Below are 21,754 nucleotides of genomic sequence, written 5' to 3' on the forward strand. Positions count from 1 at the left end.
CTCTGTATTGAGGCCAAAGCGTGGTGCCTTTCGAAGTCACGCTCGGACTCGGCGACACATCAAACAGCAGCGAGTTGACACATGCGATAAAACGGATAGATATCAGAAGTTCATGTAAGATATAATGTGGGGTAACGATGTCACATGTTCACCAAAGTCAGGGATTTTCTCTGCTTCGTGATGATTGGGTATTGTGTGATGTCCTTAGCTTAGTTAGGTTTAAGTAGTTCTGAGTTCTAGGGGACTGATTACCATTGATGTTAAGTCCCATAGTGCTCAGAGCCATTTGTTCACCAAACTTCACCACAATTCTACCCAACACCACCGTGAACGTGTCACGCATCTTATCCACAGCTTTGCTCTTCTTTTGACGCCTCTGCGATGGAGGTCAGAACGGCGACGTCCATCGTCGAAGTCGTGCTGTTTTCTTATAAGTGATAGAGGAAAAACTTTCAAACACACCAACACTCAGAATCGGCACGAAAAGGTCTCAGGGGGCGGCGTCAATGGAACCACCCCTTCCCTTGGGGCGTTGAGGCGTTGATTCCCATACATTTCACTTTCGAAAACGACAATTTGCAGTGCGACGAGCAACAGAATGATATTCTTGACACAGATGACACTCCTCCGGATGTTTCAGCACTTCTCTAAGGACATCGTTGGGCTGCAGTCCCATTGAACGTGACTGATATTTTTGGAGTCCAGCACGACCGCAATTTTTGCTCCGGTATACAGGGTGGAACGAGCAGGGACTGTTCAAAGACATTCAACAGAATTTGAACGTAATACGAAGCCCTTCTGCTTTGGTCCCACTGTAGGTTGATCATGGTGGTATGCTATATTTTTACACGCACAAATAAAATGACAAAACGTCCCTCTAAGAACCTCCAACTTGCCAGCACTCTTGGTGACGCCCGCACACTTTGTCGAACACTTTAAAAGTGTACTCGTAAAGAGACTTCAAACCTTTTCTGGTGAGTTGCGCTCCACTGCTGCTCTAGGGCCTGCTTGCGGGCATGCAGAACCTAACGGATGTCAAACGTGTTGCGTGCTATCAGGGGTTGCAGTAGCCGTGCAGAGCCACTCTGCTGTAAGTGTGTACCTGTAGCCACTCGTGAAATTTCTGAAGTCTTTCGCCATTAGTACCATTCTTTTGCAACTGGAAATGCCAGACCGTTGTGGCGTATAAAAGTTTCCAAAAGCGTTGCACATTCAATTCAAGATTCTTTTCTCATTTTGCCATTCAATGTTTAAATTACTTAAATTTAAGTATAAAAAAATATTTGCTAGTTTCTAAACTCCACTTTCCTAACAGCAAAATAATACGTAAATGTCTGATACAAACTGCACTTTCTCAGCAGATAGTATGTATATATTAGATACCAACTACTGGCGCTAATCGCATAGAAACATAGGGAACAGACACGATACTGATCTGTAAGTCCACGGTATTGGTGATAAATTGGTAAAACCGTCCCGAAACACATGTGCAACGAAACGTCACTGTTTCCTGCGCATGTACCCCGACATCAATATGGGATCACCATGCACACGTACACAGGCCGCACAACGGGTTGGCATACTCTGAAGCAGGTGGTCGAGCAGCTGCTGGGGTATAGCCTCCCATTCTTGCACCAGTGCCTGTCGGAACTCCGGAAATATCGTAGGGGTTTGAAGCCGTACAGCTATACGACAGAGAGCATCCCAGACGTGCTCGATGGGCTTTAGGTCTGGAGAACAGGCGGGCCACTCCGTTCGCCTGATATCTTCTATTTTAAGGTACTCCTCCAGGATGGCAGCTCAGTGGGGACGTGCGTTATCATTCATGAGGCGAAAGGTGGGACCCACTGCCCTTCTGAAAAGGTGGACATACTGATGCAAAATGACGTCCCGATACACCTGACCTCTTACAGTTTCTCTGTCAAAGACATGCAGGGGTGTACGTGCATCAATCATAATCCCACCCCACACCATCAAACCACGACCTCCATACAGGTCCCTTTCAAGGACGTTGAGGGGTTGGTACCTGGTTCCTGGCTCTCACCAGATGAAAGCCCGCCGAGAATCACTGTTCAGACTATACCTGGACTCGTCCATGAACAAAACCTGGGACAACTGTTCCAATGACCATGTACTGTATTCTTGACACCAGGCTTTACGGACTCTCCTGTGACCAGGGGTCAGTGGAATGCACCTTTCAGGTCTTCCGGCGAATAAACCATGTCTTTTCAGTCGTCTGTAGACTGTGTGTCTGGAGACAACAGTTCCAGTGGCTGCGGTAAGGTCATCAGTATGTGTTCTTTAAGCCATTTCAACACCCAGACACCATTAGCACGTCTGAAAACGTCTGCACACTTACTCGCTGCACCATACTCCGACGTGCACCAACACACCTCTGTATATGTGGCTTGCTGCCAGCGCCACCGTGCGACGACCACATGTCAGATGCACCGCATGGTCATACCGTGGGGTGATATAAACCCACAAACCGCCCACCAGAGCATTGTTTCACCGTGTATCCGCATTATCCTTAATTTATGAGCAAGTGTGTACTTTAGTTGGCATTAGAATGTTTGGAGATGGATAAACAGTCTTTCAATAGCTTTATATTTTATTTAGTGGGACATTGTGCTTTGTTTCCTCCATCACTCTCACTTCCATGTCGCGTGGTGTCGTCCGATTCGCCACCCCCCCCCCCCCTTCACCCCTCTTCAATCCGCCCAACACACACACACACATACACATATCCAGGGTATTGTGTTACCCGTATCCCCAATTTTCAGAATCGCTATGGTGATTCGTCACGGACGTGTAGACACTTTGCACTTAGGGTTGCGTATGGGTGTATGGAGGGTTCGACGTGTTAGTTGCCAGAGGCAATGCTAAGTAGTGGATGTGCGGCCATAACGTATAAAATTGTGTTGTCGTAAATTGCAATGGAACAGCATCTCTAAACAAAATGTTCAAGACATCCTACAGGATGTTTTCAAGGAGGGAATTCCGGGTGCAAAGTTTGTCCCGCACAAATTGACTCCTGACGCGAGGACACCTGCCGCGGCTTGACTGAAATTCAAACCGAGGATATTTATTTTATGGAAAAACTCATCACGGGTGACAAGACTTGGAGTAACAGTACCAGCATACCACAAAATGATCAAGCACAGGAATTCACACGAAGGGCCAAAGCTTTAGCGACATAACCGACATCGAAACCAATGGCTTTTCTGACAGTTTCACGTGGTTCTATGTATATTCTGTGCGTTGTAATCGAGTGTAGAACGCCTGATCCATTAATAACCACATTTTAACTTCCTTCTATTTTTTGTTACACTGAAGTACAAATGTAATGAGACAGCGGTATGCACATATGCAGATGGAGGCAGTATCGCATACACAAGGTATCAAAGGGTAGTGCATTGGTGGAGCTGTCATTTATACTCAGCGAATCACGTGAATAAGTTTCCGACGTCATTACGGCCGCAACACGAGAATTAACAGGCTTTTAACGCGGAATGGTAGTTGGAGCTAGACACACGGGACATTCGATTTCGAAAATCGTTAGGGAATTAAATATTCCGATATCCCCAGTGTCAAGAGCATACCGAGAATACCAAGTTTCAGGCATTACCTCTCACCCCAGACAACACAGTGGCCGACGGCTTTCACTTAACTACCGAAAGCAGCGGCGTTTGCGCGGAGTTGTCAGTGCTAACAGACAAGCAACACTGCGAGAAATAACTGCGGAGATCAACATGGGATTAAACTTTCTGGCAGATTAAAATGGTGTGCCGGCCAGAGTCTCGAACTTGGGAACTTTGCCTTTCGCGGGCAAGTGCACTACCAACTGAGCTACCCAAGCACGACTCACGACCCGTCCTCACAGATTTGCTTCTGCCAGTACCTCGTCTCCTACCTTCCAAACTTTACAGAAGCTCTCCTGCGAACCTAGCAGATGTAGCACTCCTGAAAGAAAGGATATTGCGGAGACATGGCTTTGCCACAGCCTGGGGGATGTTTCCAGAATGCGATTTTCACTCAGCAGCGGCGTGTGTGCTGATGTGAAACTTCCTGCCCGCGAAAGGCAAAGGTCCCGAGTTCGAGTCTCGGTCCGATACACAGTTTCAATCTGACAGAGTGAAAATCGCATTCTGGAAACATCCCCCAGGCTGTGGCTAAGCAATGTCTCCGCAATATCCTTTCTTTCATGAGTGCTAGTTCTGCAGGGTTCGCAGGAGAGCTTCTGTAAAATTTGGAAGGTAGGAGACGAGGTACTGGCAGAAGTAAAGCTGTGAGGACGGGGCGTGAGTCGTGCTCGGGTAGCTCAGTTGGTACGCACTTGCCCGGGAAAGGCAAAAGTCCCGAGTTCGAGTCTCGGTCCAGCACACAGCTATAATCTGCCAGGAAGTTTCATATCAGCGCACACTCCGCTGCAGAGTGAAAATCTCATTCTGGATCAATATGGGAGGAAGGACGAACGTATCCGTTGGGAGAATGTGGCGAAATTTGGCCTTAATGGGCTATGGCAGCAGATGACTGATGACCCTCCTGACCTCGTGACTGTGTCAGTTGGACCCTAGACGCCTGGAAAACCAGGGCCCGACTAGGTGACTCGCGACGTCAGTTGGTAAGAGCTGTGGCAGGGTTAGAGTGTGACGCAGACACCAAGGTATTCACAGGGCACTGTGCAAGCTGTTGGTGGCTCCATAATGATGTGGGCTGTGTTTAAATGGAATGGAATGGGTCCGCAGGCCCAACTGAAGAGATTATTGCTTGAAAATTATTACGTTCAGCTACTTAGAGACCATTTCCAGCCATTCATGGACATCATGTTTACAAACAGTGACGTCACGTCAACGGACCTCAATTGTTCACGACTGTTTGAAGAACGTTCTGTACAATTCGAGCCGGCCGGAGTGCCCATGCGGTTCTAGGCGCTACAGTGTGGAGTCGAGCGACCGCTACGGTCGCAGGTTCGAATCCTGCCCCGGGCATGGATGTGTGTGATGTCCTTAGGTTAATTAGGTTTAATTAGTTCTAAGTTCTACTGGTGACCTCAGAAGTTAAGTCACATAGTGCTCAGAGCCATTTAAACCATTTGCACAATTCGAGCGAATGATTTGGCCACCCACAACGTCCGCCATGAATCCCATTGAACATTCAAGGTTCAAATGGCTCTGAGCACTATGGGACTTAACAGCTGAAGTCATTAGTCCCCAAGAACTTAGAACTACTTAAACCTAACTAACTAAGGAAGAAAATGGTTCAAATGGCTCTGAGCACTATGGGACTCAACTGCTGTGGTCATCAGTCCCCTAGAACTTAGTACTACTTAAACCTAATTAACCTAAGGATATCACACACATCCATGCCCGAGACAGGATTGGAACCTGCGACTGTAGCAGTCGCACGGTTCCGGACTGCGCGCCTAGAACCGCGAGACCACCGCGGCCGGCAACCTAAGGACGTCACACACATCCATGTCCGAGGCAGGATTCGAACCTGTGACCGTAGCGGTCGCGCGGCTCCTCACTGCAGCGCCTAGAACCGCTCGGCCACCCCGGCATTTATGGGATATCTTAGAGAGGACAGCTCGTGCACAAAATCCTGCATCGGCAACACCTTCGCAGTTATGGACTGCTATAGAGTCAGCATGGCTCAGTATTTCTGCAGGGGACTCCCAATGACTTTTTCAGCCCATGCCACGTCGAGTTGCTGCACTACAAAGGGCAAAGGGAGTTCCGACAGGATATTAGGGAGTATCCCACGATTTTCTCTATCTCAGTGTAATCCAGCATCGAAACATTTTGGACTGACGGGCCATACACTTACTTTTGTCTGGGCAACGATGAATCTTCTTGAGACCCATACGTATCGCATGCTCTTAGGGTTGTGAGTAAACGCAGTTTGCAAACCAAAGTCATGAATGTTACAATGAAAAGTAACTGCTGCCGCGCACTTTATAGTGGTTTGCAGAGCAGAGCTGTAGGTGCAAAATATGCAGAGAGTAAGGAAGAGACCGCATTACACTTACTAAAATTATGTTTATAGGCAGGAACGTTTCGCGGATTTCTCAGCGCGCGGAGCGGCCACGCCGGAGAATTGGGCGTAGCGCGTCCCGCTGCCTGTTTGCTGCCCCAGATGTGATCCCGCAACCAGAGAGGAAGCGGCCTGTTAGCCGCTCTCCACGTGGGCCGTGGGCCGTCCCCACACATCGACCACTCGGCTTCCTGACAGCCACGCTCCGAACGAAGCCGTCTATTGTCACAGCCCACTCAGTCTCGTACACTGTCCTATATGCTGCTTTCTAGCGAAACGGTAGTGATAAAATTACACTACTGGCCATTAAAACTGCTACACCACGAAGATGACGTGCTACAGACGTGAAATTTAACCGACAGGAATAAGATACTGTGATATGCAAGTGATTAGCTTTTCAGAGCATTCACACAAGGTTGGCGCCGGTGGCGACACATACGACGTGCTGACACGAGGAAAGTTTCCAACCGATTTCTCATAGACAAACAGCAGTTGACCGGCGTCACCTGGTGAAACGTTGTTGTGAAGCTGCGTGTAAGGAGGAGAAATGCGTACCATATCTTTAATAAAGGTCGGATTGTAGCCTATCGCGATTGCGGTTTATCGTATCGTGGCATTGCTGCTCTCGTTGGTCGAGATCTAACGACTGTTAGCATAATATGGAATCGGTGGTTTCAGGAGGGTAATACGGAACGCCGTGCTGCAGCCCAACGGCCTCGTATCACTAGCACTCGAGATGACAGGCATCTTATCCAAAAGGCTGTAACAGATCGTGCAGCCACGTATCGATCCCTGAGTCAACAGATGGGGGACATTTGCAAGACAACAACCGTCTGCACGAAGAGTTCAACGACGTTTGCAGCAGCATGGACTATCAGCTCGGAGACCATGGCTGCGGTTACCCTTGACCCTGCATCACAGTCAGGAGCGCCTGCGATGGTGTACTCAACGACGAACCTGGGTGCACGAATGGCAAAATGTCATCTTTTCGATTGAATCCAGGTTCTGTTTACAGCATCATGATGATCGCATCGCGGTGAACGGACATTGGAACCGCGTATTCGTCATCGCCATACTGGCGTATCACCCGGCGTGACGGTATGGACTGCCATTGGTTACACGTCTCGGTCATCTCTTGTTCGCATTGACGGCACTTAGAACAGTGGACGTTACATTTCAGATGTGTTTCGACCCGTGGCTCTACCCTTAATTCGATCCCTGCGAAACCGTACATTCCAGCAGGGTAATGCACGACATGTTTGATTGCCGAAATATTGTGCCCGTTGGACACAATAGACCGGCAGTACACCCTGGATATTTTTATTATTTTACACGACGATTGTTCTTCTAGCCTCTGAGAATAATCGCAAAGATTCGAGAAAATTATTTTTATCATTTTCCTTCGAAAAATACATTTGTGGGGAAGAGACAGAAGCCGTCCTGATGACCACCATGATGTCGTGTTGACCACTTCGATACTCAGATATCTCTAAAATGAGAGCAGCTACCACCGTACAATCACTGTAGCGCACAAAGGGAGAGTTACGAGCACCTACAGATATGAAAAAGGGGTTTGGCGGTGGATGGTATTGTTCCATATTTTTGAAGACAGTGCCTCTATTTAACAATCTAATGCATAATGTCCACACTTCATCGTATCAACGGATCTATGGGTTGTAGCAGCGTAATCAGGCTTCTTCATAGTTCATATTATTAGATATGAAAACAGTACCCATACACCGTCACCTAGACCACAAAACACTCTTCTTCCGAGATACCTGGAACTTTCTCCTTCATGCCGTCCTCGTCTTGGTTTTATTAGAATCTTGGTTTTAGGACTACATATGTTGTGTATATGTGTATGTGATTCCAGCAATGTTTAAAATCCCTTTTGCGATATTTGGACATTTCGAGACATCTTAGGATGGAGTTATGCGGGTGCTAAATCGATAATGTAACGTAAATATTGACATTAAATATAGTGGAGTTCAAACATCACCGTACTTAACACGAAAATGATTGACATGTTGGATGCCAGGACGGTGCAACCACAGATTGCATCACTGGGAAAATGCACAATATTGTATCGGATGACAATCTGATTAAAGTTTTCCGATATTTTTTTGGTCATCAGTCTACTGACTGGTTTTTGCGGCCCGCCACCAATTCCTTTCCTGTGCTAACCTCTTCATCTCAGAGTAGCACTTGCAACCTACGACCTCAATTATTTGCTTGACGTATTCCAATCTCTGTCTTCCTCTACAGTTTTTGCCCTCTACAGCTCCCTCTGGTACCATAGAAGTCATTCCCTCATGTCTTATCTAATGTCCTATCATCCTGTCCCTTCTCCTTATCAGTGTTTTCCACATATTCCTTTCCTCTGCGATTCTGCGTAGAACCTCCTCATTCCTTACCTTATCAGTCCACCTAATTTTCAACATCCGTCTATAGCACCACATCTCAAATGCTTCGATTCTCTTCTGTTCCGGTTTTCCCACAGTCCATGTTTCACTACCATACAATGCTGTACTCCAGACGTACATCCTCAGAAATTTCTTCCTCAAATTAAGGCCGGTATTTGATATTAGTAGACTTCTCTTGGCCAGAAATGCCTTTTTTGCCATAGCGAGTGTGCTTTTGATGTCCTCCTTACTCTGTCCGTCATTGGTTATTTTACTGCCTAGGTAGCAGAATTCCTTAACTTCATTGACTTCGTGACCATCAATCCTGAAGTTAAGTTTCTCGCTGTTCTCATTTCTACCACTTCTCATTACCTTCGTCTTTCTCCGATTTTCTCCCAAACCATACTGTGTACTCATTAGACTGTTCATTCTGTTCAGCAGATCATTTAATTCTTCTTCACTTTCGCTTAGGATAGCAATGTCATCTGCGAATCGTATCATTGATATCCTTTCACCTTGTATTTTAATTCCACTATTGAACCTTTCTTTTATTTCCATCATTGCTTCCTCGATGTACAGATTGAAGAGTAGGGGCGAAAGGCTACGGCCTTGTCTTACACCCTTCTTAATACGAGCACTTCGTTCTTGATCGCCCACTCTTATTATTCCCTCTTTGTTGTTGTACATATTGTATATGACCCGTCTCTCCCTATAGCTTACCCCTACTTTTTTCAAAATCTCGAACAGCTTGCAACAATTTATATTGTCGAACGCTTTTTCCAGGTCGATAAACCCTATGAACGTGTCTTGATTTTTCTTGAGTCTTGCTTCCATTATTAGCCGTAACTTCAGAATTGCCTCTCTCGTGCCTTTACTTTTCCTAAAGCCAAACTGATCGTCACCTAGCACATTCTCAATTTTCTTTTCCATTCTTCTGTATATTATTCTTGTATGCACCTTCGATGCATGAGCTGTTAAGCTGATTGTGCGATAATTCTGGCACTTGTCAGCTCTTGTCGTCTTCGGAATTGTGTGGATGATGCTTTTCCGAAAGTCAGATGATATGTCGCCAGACTCATATATTCTACACACCAACGTGAATAGTCGTTTTGTTGCCACTTCCCCTAATGATTTTAGAAATTCTGATGGAATGTTATCTATCCCTTCTGCCTTATTTGACCGTAAGTCCTCCAAAGCTCTTTTAAATTCCGATTCTAATACTGGATCCCCTATCTATTCTAAATCGACTCCTGTTTCTTCTTCTTTCACACCAGACAAATCTTCACCCTCATAGAGGCTTTCAATGTATTCTTTCCACCTATCTGCTCTCTCCTCTGCATTTAACAGTGGAATTCCCGTTGCACTCTTAATGTTACCACCGTTGCTTTTAATGTCACCAAAGGATGTTTTGACTTTACTGTATGTTAAGTCTGTCCTTCCGACAATCATATCTTTATCGATGTCTTCACATTTTTCCTGCAGCCATTGCGTCTTAGCTTCCCTGCACTTCCAATTTATTTCATTCCTCAGCGCCTTGTATTTCTGTATTCCTGATTTTCCCAGAACATGTTTGTACTTCCTCCTTTCATCAATCAACTGAAGTATTTCTTCTGTTACCCACAGTTTCTTCGCAGCTACCTTCTTTGTATCTTTCCGATATAGACACACTAAAAGAAAGACCACGATGTATTTAACAGGCAAATTTGCTACGAGAAATTTATAAACAACAGGTTTGCGTACGCTGCATTTATAGAGTATTCCCCATAGTCATTTGGCCACCTTTACAGAAACATTTCCTTCGTTTTAAAGAGAATTCAACTCAGTATGTGTGCCGATGTAGTGCTGGGAATGACGCTTGTGTCCTCCACTTAGTAATGAAACAGTGGCCAAAGCAGACGCTGACTCAAATACGCCAAAAAAATAACCAAATCAACTCCATCTGCCAAAAAAGGTTACCTCCAGTGTTGCTGGAACTCTAAAGGTATCTTCTAATTGATTATTTTGCAAAGGGTAAAACAACAGCTGGCGAATTCCAAGTGCACCATCCAGATTTACATTATGAGAAAACATGTGAAAGTGAACTACGAATTTTGTGCAGGTGATGCCCAAACGCTGAAAAGTCATATAAAAGTTTCCGATGAAATATTTCTTTATTTACTGCAGCTTTGATCATCTCATCAGCTTCAGGTACCATAACGTTATTTACACCAAGCGTTTTATGTACCCATACATTGTACGAGGTGCATTCAAGTTCTAAGGCCTCCGATTTCTTTTCTAAATAACTACTCACCCGCAATCGATGAAACTGGCGTTACTTCTCGACGTAATCGCCCTGCAGACGTACACATTTTTCACAACGCTGACGCCATGATTCCATGGCAGCGGCGAAGGTTTCTTTAGGAGTCTTTTTTGACCACTGGAAAATCGCTGAGGCAATAGCAGCATGGCTGGTGAATGTGCGGCCACGGAGAGTGTCTTTCATTGTTGGAAAAAGCCGAAATTCACTAGGAAACAGGTCAGTTGAGTAGGGAGCATGAGGAATCACTTCAAAGTTGTTATCACGAAGAAAATGTTGCGTAACGTTAGCTCGATGTGCGGGTGCGTTGTCTTGGTGTAACAGCACACGCGCAGCTCTTCCCGGACGTTTTCGTTAAAGTGTTCTTCAAAACATTATCGTAGGATGCACATGTTACCGTAGTGCCCTTTGGAACGCAATGAGTAAGGATTACGCCCTCGCTGTCCTAGAACATGGACACCACCATTTTTTCAGCACTGGCGGTCACCTGAAATTTTTGGTGGTGGTTAATCTGTATGCTTCCATTGAGCTGACCTGCGCTTTGTTTCTGGATTGAAAAATAGCGTCCACGTCTCATCCATTGTCACAACCGACGAAAAGAAAGTCCCGCTCATGCTGTCGTTGCGCGTCAACATTGCTTGGCGACAAGCCACACAGGCAGCCATGTGGTCGTCCGTCAGCATTCGTGGCACCCACCTGGATCACACTTGTAGCATTTTCAGGTCGTCATGCAGGATTGTGTGCACAGAACCCACAGAAATGCCAACTCTGAAGGCGATCTGTTCAACAGGCATTCGGCGATCCTCCAAAACAATTCTCTCCACTTTCTCGATCATGTCGTCAGACCGGTTTGTGCGAGCCCGAGGTTGTTTCGGTTTGTTGCCACACGATGTTCTGCCTTCATTAAACTGTGGCACCCACGAACGCACTTTCGAGACACCATAACTCCATCACCACATGTCTCCTTCAACTGTCGATGAATTTCAATTGGTTTCACACCACGCAAATTCAGAAAACGAATGATTGCACGCTGTTCAAGTAAGGAAAACGTCGCCATTTTAAGTATTTTAAATAGTTCTCATTCTCGCCTCTGGCGGTCGCCATTTTAAGTATTTAAAACAGTTCTCATTCTCGCCGCTGGCGGTAAAATTCCATCTGCCGTACGGTGCTGCCATCTCTGGGACGCGGCCTCATTTTAAAACAATTCGCATGTTTCTATCTCTTTCCAGTCCGGAGAAAAAAATTGGAAGCCTTAGAACTTGAGTGCACCTCGTAGAGTGCAAGGCACAGGCCCTGATAATGATCTTAGAGTAAGATTGAAATTCTGTGTCAGTGTATGACTTGACTGTGTAATGCATTTTACTATTAGTGGCAGTGATGCATGATGGCTTTTACTTTATTTGACGCCGCATTATGAATGTTGCGTTACAGAATACTGTACATATTTTTATGACACATGAAGATCAAATCACAACGAACAATTACTTCATTAACAATTACTTTTTTATGTACGAAATGTAGAAACTTCATCCTAAATCATAGATATTGAGCTCTTTGAAATCTTAATGTTCTCGCATTTAAAGAAATTTGTGGCCGGAAATGTCGAGTTAAGCGGCTATTGCTACTGTAGGCGATTTTTCTGTGGACATTCTAGAACAGCACCTCTGTGTGGAATGTGCTCTCTGGCAAAGCATAGCAACGATACAGTGACTTAAAAGGAGACTAGCTCAGAAGAGAGTGAACCTTTGAAAAGAGAAGTATTCGGCTGCCAGGCTGGCAAATTTCCTCGTTGGCCCCGTATTCCAATCAATAAAATGTAAATATTTATTTTGGAGCCGAATGAAAGAGTCCCTGGAAATTATACAGCAGATTTTTTTTGTCCGAATTTTCGTAGCGAAACATAGAGCGAGAAATGGACAAGTGGAATATCAAATTGACAAGCGTGGGATATAGTTTCACTAAAAAGAAAATGTTTGATTGCTTAAACCAATTGAGGCAACTAGGAATTGAGGGGAATTTCTGGTAGTCAAACGAACAGTGCGACATAAACAAATGAGGTATCAAATCGACTAGAGTGAGATCTACTTTTGCAAACAAGAAAGTAATTGCCTGAAAATAGTCAGTGAAATTAGGACAAAATTAATTACTGATCTGAGGGAAAATTGAAGTTTTTCACGAACAGCTGCTGCTAGCAAAAGATATTAACTCACAGCATAAATTTAAATTTCGCTAGTTTCTCTTGATCTAGAAACTTTTCTAAAAAAAAGTGTGAAAATAGGATAAATGTAAACAAACAATTAAATGTCATGAAATTATTTGTCTAAACTTAAGAAATACGATGAAAAGTTTCTGATCTAACAAAGAAATAAGACATATTTTCTTCAAACTAATGTTTATTTTTCAACATAATCTCCTAGAAAGTCTGTGCACCTCTCTCAGCGTTGCTTCCATCCCCTTAACGTGTCCAAATAATAGTTAGTATCTCTGCAATTTTTTTTTACGAAGGTGTTGGCCTTTTAATTCAACGAAAATGTCTATCCTACAAACTTTTAGCCGAGGAAATAAAAGAAAAAGTTCGTTGGGGCTAGAGCTGACGTGTAAGGACGGTGGTCAAGGCAAACGCTGGGGAGTGACGGCACTTTGTCCTTGTGAAACAAAATTTGTTTTTCTTCTGCAAACGTGAACATTCTTCCTCGATTTTCGCTTTCATCTAGTCAATTAATGCACCATTTGGTGAACTTGGGCAATGTTATGGTAAGTGGTTGCAGTTTTAGGCTGTCCCGAACGTTTATCGTCACCCAGGCTGGTACAGTCACGTTTAAACTCAACTTCCTAAAATTTCACGGTGGTAAATGATACTGCAGAGTCCCCGTGCACAGTGGGCAACTCGCGTTTGATATGTGTAGGCGTATTGGCTTTGCAAACCAAATATCTAATGACAGTTCGACTGTCGATTTTGTTGGTTGGTTGGTTGGTTGGTTTGGGGAAGGAAACCAGACAGCGTGGTCATCGGTCTCATCGGATTAGGGAAGGATGGGGAACGAAGTCGGCCGTGCCCTTTCAGAGGAACCATCCCGGAATTTGCCTGGAGTGATTTAGGGAGATCACAGTCGATTTTGCCCATTTTCACTGCATCGACTCGCTTTTTTGACGACTTTCAAACAACAATGAGTGCCAGAAATGGTTGAAATTTTTGTTTCGTAGTACAAATGCGCAAACAAACTCCCCCACTTTTGTTGACAAGTGTTTTTATATTCACGTTGAGGTCGGAAACTTTTCAGACTACCCTTATAAAAGATATTAGAGAAACATTGACGCGCTTTTGGATGATGCTGGAATTCATGTACAGAAAAAGAGGTGGTGATTGAGAGTTTAAAGCTCGAAGAATCTTAGAGCACTGAAGAGTACTATAATATATTTTTCTGATGCAGTTTCACTCAATGGTTCAAAATGGCTCTGAGCACTATGGGACTTAACATTTGAGGTCATCAATCCCCTAGAACTTAGAACTATTTAAACCTAACCAACCTAAGGACATCACATCAATGCCCGAGGCAGGATTCAAACCTGGGACCGCAGCGGTCGCGCGGTTCGACTGAAGCGCCCAAACCGCTCGGCCACTCCGGCCGGCCACTCAATGGTCCTTAAGTGTCTAACGTACATCCACCTCAACTGCTGTAGGTGATTTCGAGCATCATTCAAAGGCGCATCAAATGTTTTTGTAACCTGCGTGGGTGGTGTGATAAGTTTGGTAAAAAATCAAGAAAAAACTGTTTGTTTCGTAAACTATTCGCCTTACTTCTCTACATAGTCTTCTTTTCGTGATACACGTTTGGTCTAGCGAACCTCCTGCTTTTTCATGCTGTCGAAGAAAAAGGGTTTGTCAAACGCAGCAAAATAGTCACTGACTGCAACTACCATTTCCTTCTGTCATGAAAAGGACTTCCCAGCAAGCAAATTAGGGAACAGGAAGAAGTCACTTGGGACAAACTCTGTTGAATAGGGCGGACAAGGAACCTATTGAAACCCCAGTTCATGCACTTTGGCCATTGTTATCGCTGATGTCTGGGATCGTGCATTATCGAAGTGAAAGAGCACTTTTCTGCATACCACCTTGGTCTTTTTTCAGCCAACACATGTTTCAAATGATTCAATAATAGGATCCAATTACGATTCTGCCTTTCTCCAAGTAATCTATATTATTCCTTGGGAACCCCAAAAACAGTGGCCATCACTTTACCAGCTGACAGAAGGGTGTCTGCCTTCTTTGGTACACTTTCACCAACCTTCGTCCATTGTGTTAACAGGCCGTTTTGACTCTGGTGCGTAATGATGGATCCAGGTTTCATCAACAGTCACAAGTCGACGCATAAAGTCTTGCACATTGTGATTAAACATCGCCAAACACTGGATTCAAATGCTGTGCCGGATGCGCTTTTGGTCTGCTGTGTTACTCGCAGAACTCATTTCGCACACAGTTTCTTCATAGCCATTTCTCCGTGAAGGATGTTATGCACTCGCACTGTTCAGATGCCTGCAGTCTCGGGAAAGCCACGAATTTTCGTTTGGCGGGCTTACATTTTGTCAATGGTTTCCTTTGTGGTGACTTCGATTGGATGCTTGTCCGACCACTTTTAAATTTATTATTCCAAAAGAAAGTGGTTTTCAATGATGGTGGAGTCAGTGTGAACTTCATCCAACCATTCAAATGAAAATACCAGGTGTTATAATTCAACTTTCCCTATTTAAAACGTTATAGCACAGAAACTAATTACACTAAGAGTAGCAAACTTGATAGCATTAATGCCCAGAGTGCCGGCCGCTGTGGCGAGCAGTTCTAGGCACTTCAGTCTGGAACCGCCCAGCTGCTACGGTCGCAGGACAAAAGGAGCAGGGAATTATAGTGAAGCTCTATTATCAAAACAAGCGTAATACGGCACCTGCACTTCGAGAATATCGCGGCTAAAAGAATTTGGAAATGGTCCTCCTTCTCCACCTGCTGTGCGGAGCAGGATAAAGAATTTCGAATCAAATGGAGAACTGGGCGTCGCTCCGGGAAGAGGCCGATGACTGGTTCCGCCACAGATGTTTGATGAAATCTCTGTTGCTATATTTGACAACGCTGCACACAATACCCGATAGTCAGGCAGTGCGCATGCTTTATCACTATAGTTGAGCATCCCTTGGTCCACTGTACGGAAGGTGCTTCGAACCATTATCGAACGGCAATCGTACAAGGTCCAAATCGTACAGCAGCTTGTGTCACAGGACACTCAGCGACGTGTTGACTCTGCTCTCCACTTTCTCGCAAGGATTGACGTTGACGAGGACTGGCCCTGCACCAGCCTATGAACAGACGAAGCTAATTTTTTTCTGGCGAGTTAGGTGAACACACAGAATTGTCTAGTATGGAGATCTTCATCTCAAGTCACTTAACATGAAGTTTCTCTGCATGGAGAACGTGTCATCCTATAGAGTGGTTTCACAACTACGTTCACCATTGACCCATTCTTTTTTTAAAGACGCGCAGTGTGACTGGCCAGCGTTACTGTGATATGCTTCGCCAGCTTGTCATACCCGCCCTACAGGAGAGAGGCGCACTGAACTCAACAGCTTTCATGTAAGGTGAGGCCCCACCGCATATCGTTCGTGAAGTTCTTCTACTCTCCGAAACACATTTGAAAACGACCGAATTGTCAGCCGATCGTTTCCAAATTCTTGGCCTGCGCGGTCACCTGATCTCACTCCCTGTGATTTCTGGCTATAGGGCTACCTGGAGGACAGGGTTTACCAGGAGATCATCACGCGTATGCTGATTTGAAGCGTAGCATATCAAGAGATGCAGCCAGCGTACCTACGGACATGCTTCGTTCTGTTGTGCAGAATACAAACCTGCGCTTTCAGATACTTCTGGACACTGATGGGCGCCTGAGCCCCTTTTGTGGCAGAAATGGTATGATGTACCGTAGCGGCACATTAAACGTCCTTCAGTTGACTGCTTCTGCATTATTTCTCTTCCCCACATCCTTGGCGTTAACGCTACCAAGTTTGGTACTCGTACGGTAATTAGTTTCTGTGTTATAACGTGTTCAATAGGGAAAGTTTAATCATAACCTCCCAGTATTTAATAACAGCGCGGGACTCGGTTTTCTCCATTCTCAATCGCAGTCGATACACTGATCATTTCAGACGACAGTCAACAATGAACTGTACACTGTACATTGTTGAAATTCTTTATAGGACGCTTGGTTAATGAAGCTTATCTACCATGAAGACGCAACAAAATGTTCCATTTTCTCATGAAATCTACCGGACTTGCCAAACCACCCTCGTATTTTATTTCTTTAAATTTCACAAAATATTTGACCAATTTTTTCAGTTTTTTCCAGAATTGGGAGCCCGCTCTCAGTGGGTGCTATGGTGACATCTACATCTCCATACATATTCCGCAATCCACCATACGCTGCGTGGCGGAGGGTACCTCGTACCACAACTAACATCTTCTCTCCCTGTTCCACTCCCAAACAGATCGAGGGAAAAGTGACTGCCTATATGCCTCTGTACTAGCCCTAATCTCTCTTATCTTATCTTTGTGGTCTTTCCGCGAAATGTAAGCTGGCGGCAGTAAAATTGTACTGCAGTCAGCCTCAAATGCCGGTTCTCTAAATTTCGTCAGTAGCGATTCACAAAAAGAACGCCTCCTTTCCTGTAGAGACTCCCACCCGAGTTCCTGAAGCATTTCTGTAACACTCGCGTGATGATCAAACCTACCAGTAACAAATCTAGCAGCCCGCATCTGAATTGCTTCTATGTCCTCCCTCAATCCGACCTGATAGGGATCCCAAAAGCTCGAGCAGTACTCAAGAATAGGTCGTGTTAGTGTTTTATAAGCGGTCTCCTTTACAGATGAACCACATCTTCCCAAAATTCTACCAATGAACCGAAGACGACTATCCGCCTTCCCACAAATGCCATTACATGCTTGTCCCACTTCATATCGCTCTGCAGTGTTACGCCCAAATATTTAATCGACGTGACTGTGTCAAGCGCTACACTACTAATGGAGTATTCAAACATTACATGATTCTTTTTCCTATTCATCTGCATTAATTCACATTCATCTATATTTAGAGTTAGCTGCCATTCTTTACACCAATCACAAATCCTGTCCAAGTCATTTTGTATTCTCCAACAGTCACTCAACGACGACACCTTCCCGTACACCACAGCATCATCAGAAAACAGCCGCACATTGCTATCCACCCTATCCAAAAGATCATTTATGTAGATATAAAACAACAGCGGACCTACCACACTTCCCTGGGACACTCCAGATGATACCCTCACCTCCGATGAACACTCACCATCGAGGACAACGTACTGAGTTTTATTACTTAAGAAGTCTTCGAGCCACTCACACATTTGGGAACCAATGCCACATGCTCGTACCTTAGTTAGGAGTCTGCAGTGGGGCACCGAGTCAAACGCTTTCCGGAAGTCAAGGAATATGGCATCCGTCTGATACCTTTCATCCATGGTTCGCAAGATATCATGTGAAAAAAGGGCGAGTTGCGTTTCGCAGGAGCGATGCTTTCTAAAGCCATGCTGATGCATGGACAGCAACTTCTCTGTCTCAAGGAAATTCATTATATTCGAACTGAGAATATGTTCGAGAATCCTGCAACAAACAGATGTAAAGGATATTGGTCTGTAATTTTGAGGATCCGTCCTTCTGCCCTTCTTATATACAGGCGTCACCTGCGCTTTTTTCCAGTCGCTCGGGACCTTACGTTGGGCAAGGGGTTCGCGATAAATGCAAGCTAAGTAAGGAGCCAATGCAGTAGAGTACTCTCTGTAAATCCGAATTGGAATCCCCTCAGGACCTGGCGATTTATTTATTTTCAACCCATTCAGCTGCTTCCCAACCCCAGGGACGTCTATCACTATGTCCTCCATACGGGAATCTGTACGAGACTCAAACGGTGGTACGTTTGTACGATTCTCATGCATGATAGATTTCTCAAATGCTAAATTTAAAATTTCAGCTTTCGTTTTGCTGTCTTCCGTTGCCAGGCCAGACTGACCAGTGAGTGACTGGACGGAAGCCTTCGACCCGCTTACCTATATTACGTATGACCAGAATTTCCTTGGGTTTTCAGCAAGAACTTTTGCTAAGGTATGACGGTAGTAGTGATTGAATGCTTCGCGCATCGCTCTTTTTACAACAGCACGAATCTCTACTAACTTTTGCCTGTCCTCATTCTCCCGATCTTTCTTGAACCGCGAGTGCAACTGCCTTTGCTTCCTGAGCATTCTCCGAATTGCACTGTTAAACGACGGTGGGTCTTTTCCGTCCGTAACCCACTTTTTCGGCACATACTTGTCCAATGCCTGATTTACAATGTGTCCATAATTTTTCCACGTCCATCGTACTGGAAGTAAATGAAGTCGATTCATTTACTAACAAAGGAACCTCCCCATCGCACCCCCCTCAGATTTAGTTATAAGTTGGCACAGTGGATAGGCCTTGAAAAACGGAACACAGATCAATCGAGAAAACAGGAAGAAGTTGTGTGGAACTATGAAAAAAATAAGTAAAATAAATAAACTGAGTAGTCCATGCGCAACATAGGCAACATCAAGGACAGCGTGTGCTAAGGAGCGCCGTGGTCCCGTGGTTAGCGTGAGCGGCTGCCGAACGAGAGGCATTTGTTTCAGGTCCTCCCTTTAGTGAAAAGTTTACATGTTTTATCTTCGCAAAGTTATGATCTGTCCGTTCGTTCATTGACGTCTCTATTCACTATAATAAGTTTAGTGTCTGTGTTTTGCGACCGCACCGCAAAACTGTGCGATTATTAGACGAAAGGTCGTGCCTCTCCAAAGGGAACTGAAAACATTTGATCGCAAGGTCATAGGTCAACCGATTCCTCCACAGGAAAACACGTCTGATATATTCTATACGATACTGGTAACGGCATGTGCTTCACATGACAGGAATATGTTGTTGACCCACCTAACTTGTACAATTGGCGAATGGGTAAAAAGATTCTTCTACCTTGCCCGATTTAGGTTTTCTTGTGGATGTGACAATCACTACCAAAAAAGTGATGAAAACATAACGGATGGACAGATAATAATTGTCCGAAAATAAAAAATTAAATTTTTCACTCGAGGGAAGACTTCGGCAGCCGCTCACGCTAACCACGGGACCACGGCACTACTTAGCTCACGCTGTCCTTGATGTTGCCTATATTGCGCATGGACTGCTCAGTTTGTAAATTTTGCTTATTTTTTTCATAGTTTCACACAACTTCTTCCAGTTTTCTCCATTGATTTTCAAGGCCTATCCACTGTGCCAACTTATAACTAAATCTGAGGGGGGTGAGATGGGGATGTTCCCTTGTAAGTGGGATGCTAACAACTGTTTACCTGCTCTTACTAGTAAGAATACTCTCCTAGCCTTCTTGACCGACTTTTTAACTTTCGTACCTATAGTCGTAATGACAACATCATGATCACTAATCCCTGTCTCAACACTGACACCGTCGATGAGGTCTGGTCTGCTTGGTTAATGAAGCTTACCAACCATGAAGACGCAACAAAAATGTTCCAGTCTTTCATATAAATCTACCGGACTTACCAAACCACCCTCGTATCTTATTTCTTTAAATATCGCAAAATATTTGACTATTTTTTCAGTTTTTTTTCCAGAATGGAGAGCCCGCTCTCAGTGGGTGCTACGGCAGATGACTAAGCGGTGTCAGGAATTCGTTTGCCCGCTTTGCTGACTCTGTTCTCACTGTTGCCCGCAGAGATGCTGCCGGACGCGCTGAAGTCGGACTGCTCCAAATGCTCCGCGAAGCAGAAGGAGAACGTGCGCAAGGTGGTGGACTTCATGATGAAGCAGCGGACGGCCGATTGGGCGCGACTGTCGCGGAAGTACGACCCGGAGGGGCTGCACCAGAAGCGCATCGAGGCCAAGCTGGAGGAGCAGCGGCTGCAGCAGCAGCAGCGCCAGCAGCAGTGAGCAGACATCTGCTGGAGTCCGCAGCCCTCGCGTGCTCTGGGCGACCCACGTGCAGACGGCGTAGTGTGGACTCGGTGTGCGACACAAATTCCACCAGCGGAAAGAAGTTTCAGTGCCGCGCGACCAACACATCGAACCGTCGGACGCTGTTTGCATACTAGATTGGATTTTACCTCCTTCCACATCACACCACTTACATGTCAAGGGGGTGCTGCCCTAGCCAGCCTACCCGACGTGTTCAGTAAAGCTACTGGACAAATATACGGGCTGGCTAGCCTGGACGCGATTGTGTTCGCCACTGTCAGCCTTCACAACTCCACACGCAAGAAGCGATTATTAACTTGTGCTGACCTACCAGGATTCGCCGATTTCCGTTTATTAAACGGTTGTCAGTGAGATCGCTTATTTAGCATATTAATAACATGAGCATCCATCAGCTGTCAGAGTGGCTACGCGTACCACTGCAAATAAAACAACGGCAAATTTCAAGTCTCCAATTGACATTCTTCTTTAGTAAATTTATATTTTCAGTACAATATTATGTAAATTTTTCTGTCTTTTGTAAATTTGTTTAAATACATGTAAATTATAAAAACTGCGCAGCACATTTCCTTTTTATCTTTTTACCATCTTATTTATTGCAACGTACGGGGGTTTATTGAACAATTATCGATATACTGAAAAATATCTGTTGGTAGTCTTAGTCGACCATGAGTTGCTATCTGACTTACGTTGGCTCTATTTAAACGCACGGTTATGCCATGCATCGAATTTATCATTACACTCTAATTATTAAACAAAAATATGGTGATTGCTAGCTACGAAATCAATAATGCGGTGATAAGCGTATGATACCAAATTAAGATTTATTCAGAACGGGATGAGCAATATTTCTAGCATATCACGACAATAAAATAGACTCGATAACCTAACTAGCCTATCATTGACACAATGTATCCTCTTTTCCTAACTACTTAAGTCAACACTGAACCC

At 44.8% G+C, this 21,754-nt stretch overlaps 1 protein-coding gene across 1 annotated transcript in view; it reads left to right on the forward strand.

Moving 5' to 3' along the window:
* Positions 1 to 21,359, forward strand: part of LOC126273010 (ejaculatory bulb-specific protein 3-like) — a 52,209-nt gene extending 30,850 nt beyond the window's left edge. The window contains exon 2 of the mRNA XM_049976378.1: positions 20,547 to 21,359. Coding sequence (XP_049832335.1) covers positions 20,547 to 20,761 — 215 coding nt within the window. The 3' untranslated portion in view covers positions 20,762 to 21,359. The remainder of the gene's footprint in view (positions 1 to 20,546) is intronic.
* The last annotated feature ends 395 nt before the right edge of the window (positions 21,360 to 21,754 follow it).

The sequence above is a fragment of the Schistocerca gregaria genome, chromosome 5 (assembly GCF_023897955.1).
Source record: "Schistocerca gregaria isolate iqSchGreg1 chromosome 5, iqSchGreg1.2, whole genome shotgun sequence".
Taxonomy (NCBI): domain Eukaryota; kingdom Metazoa; phylum Arthropoda; class Insecta; order Orthoptera; family Acrididae; genus Schistocerca; species Schistocerca gregaria.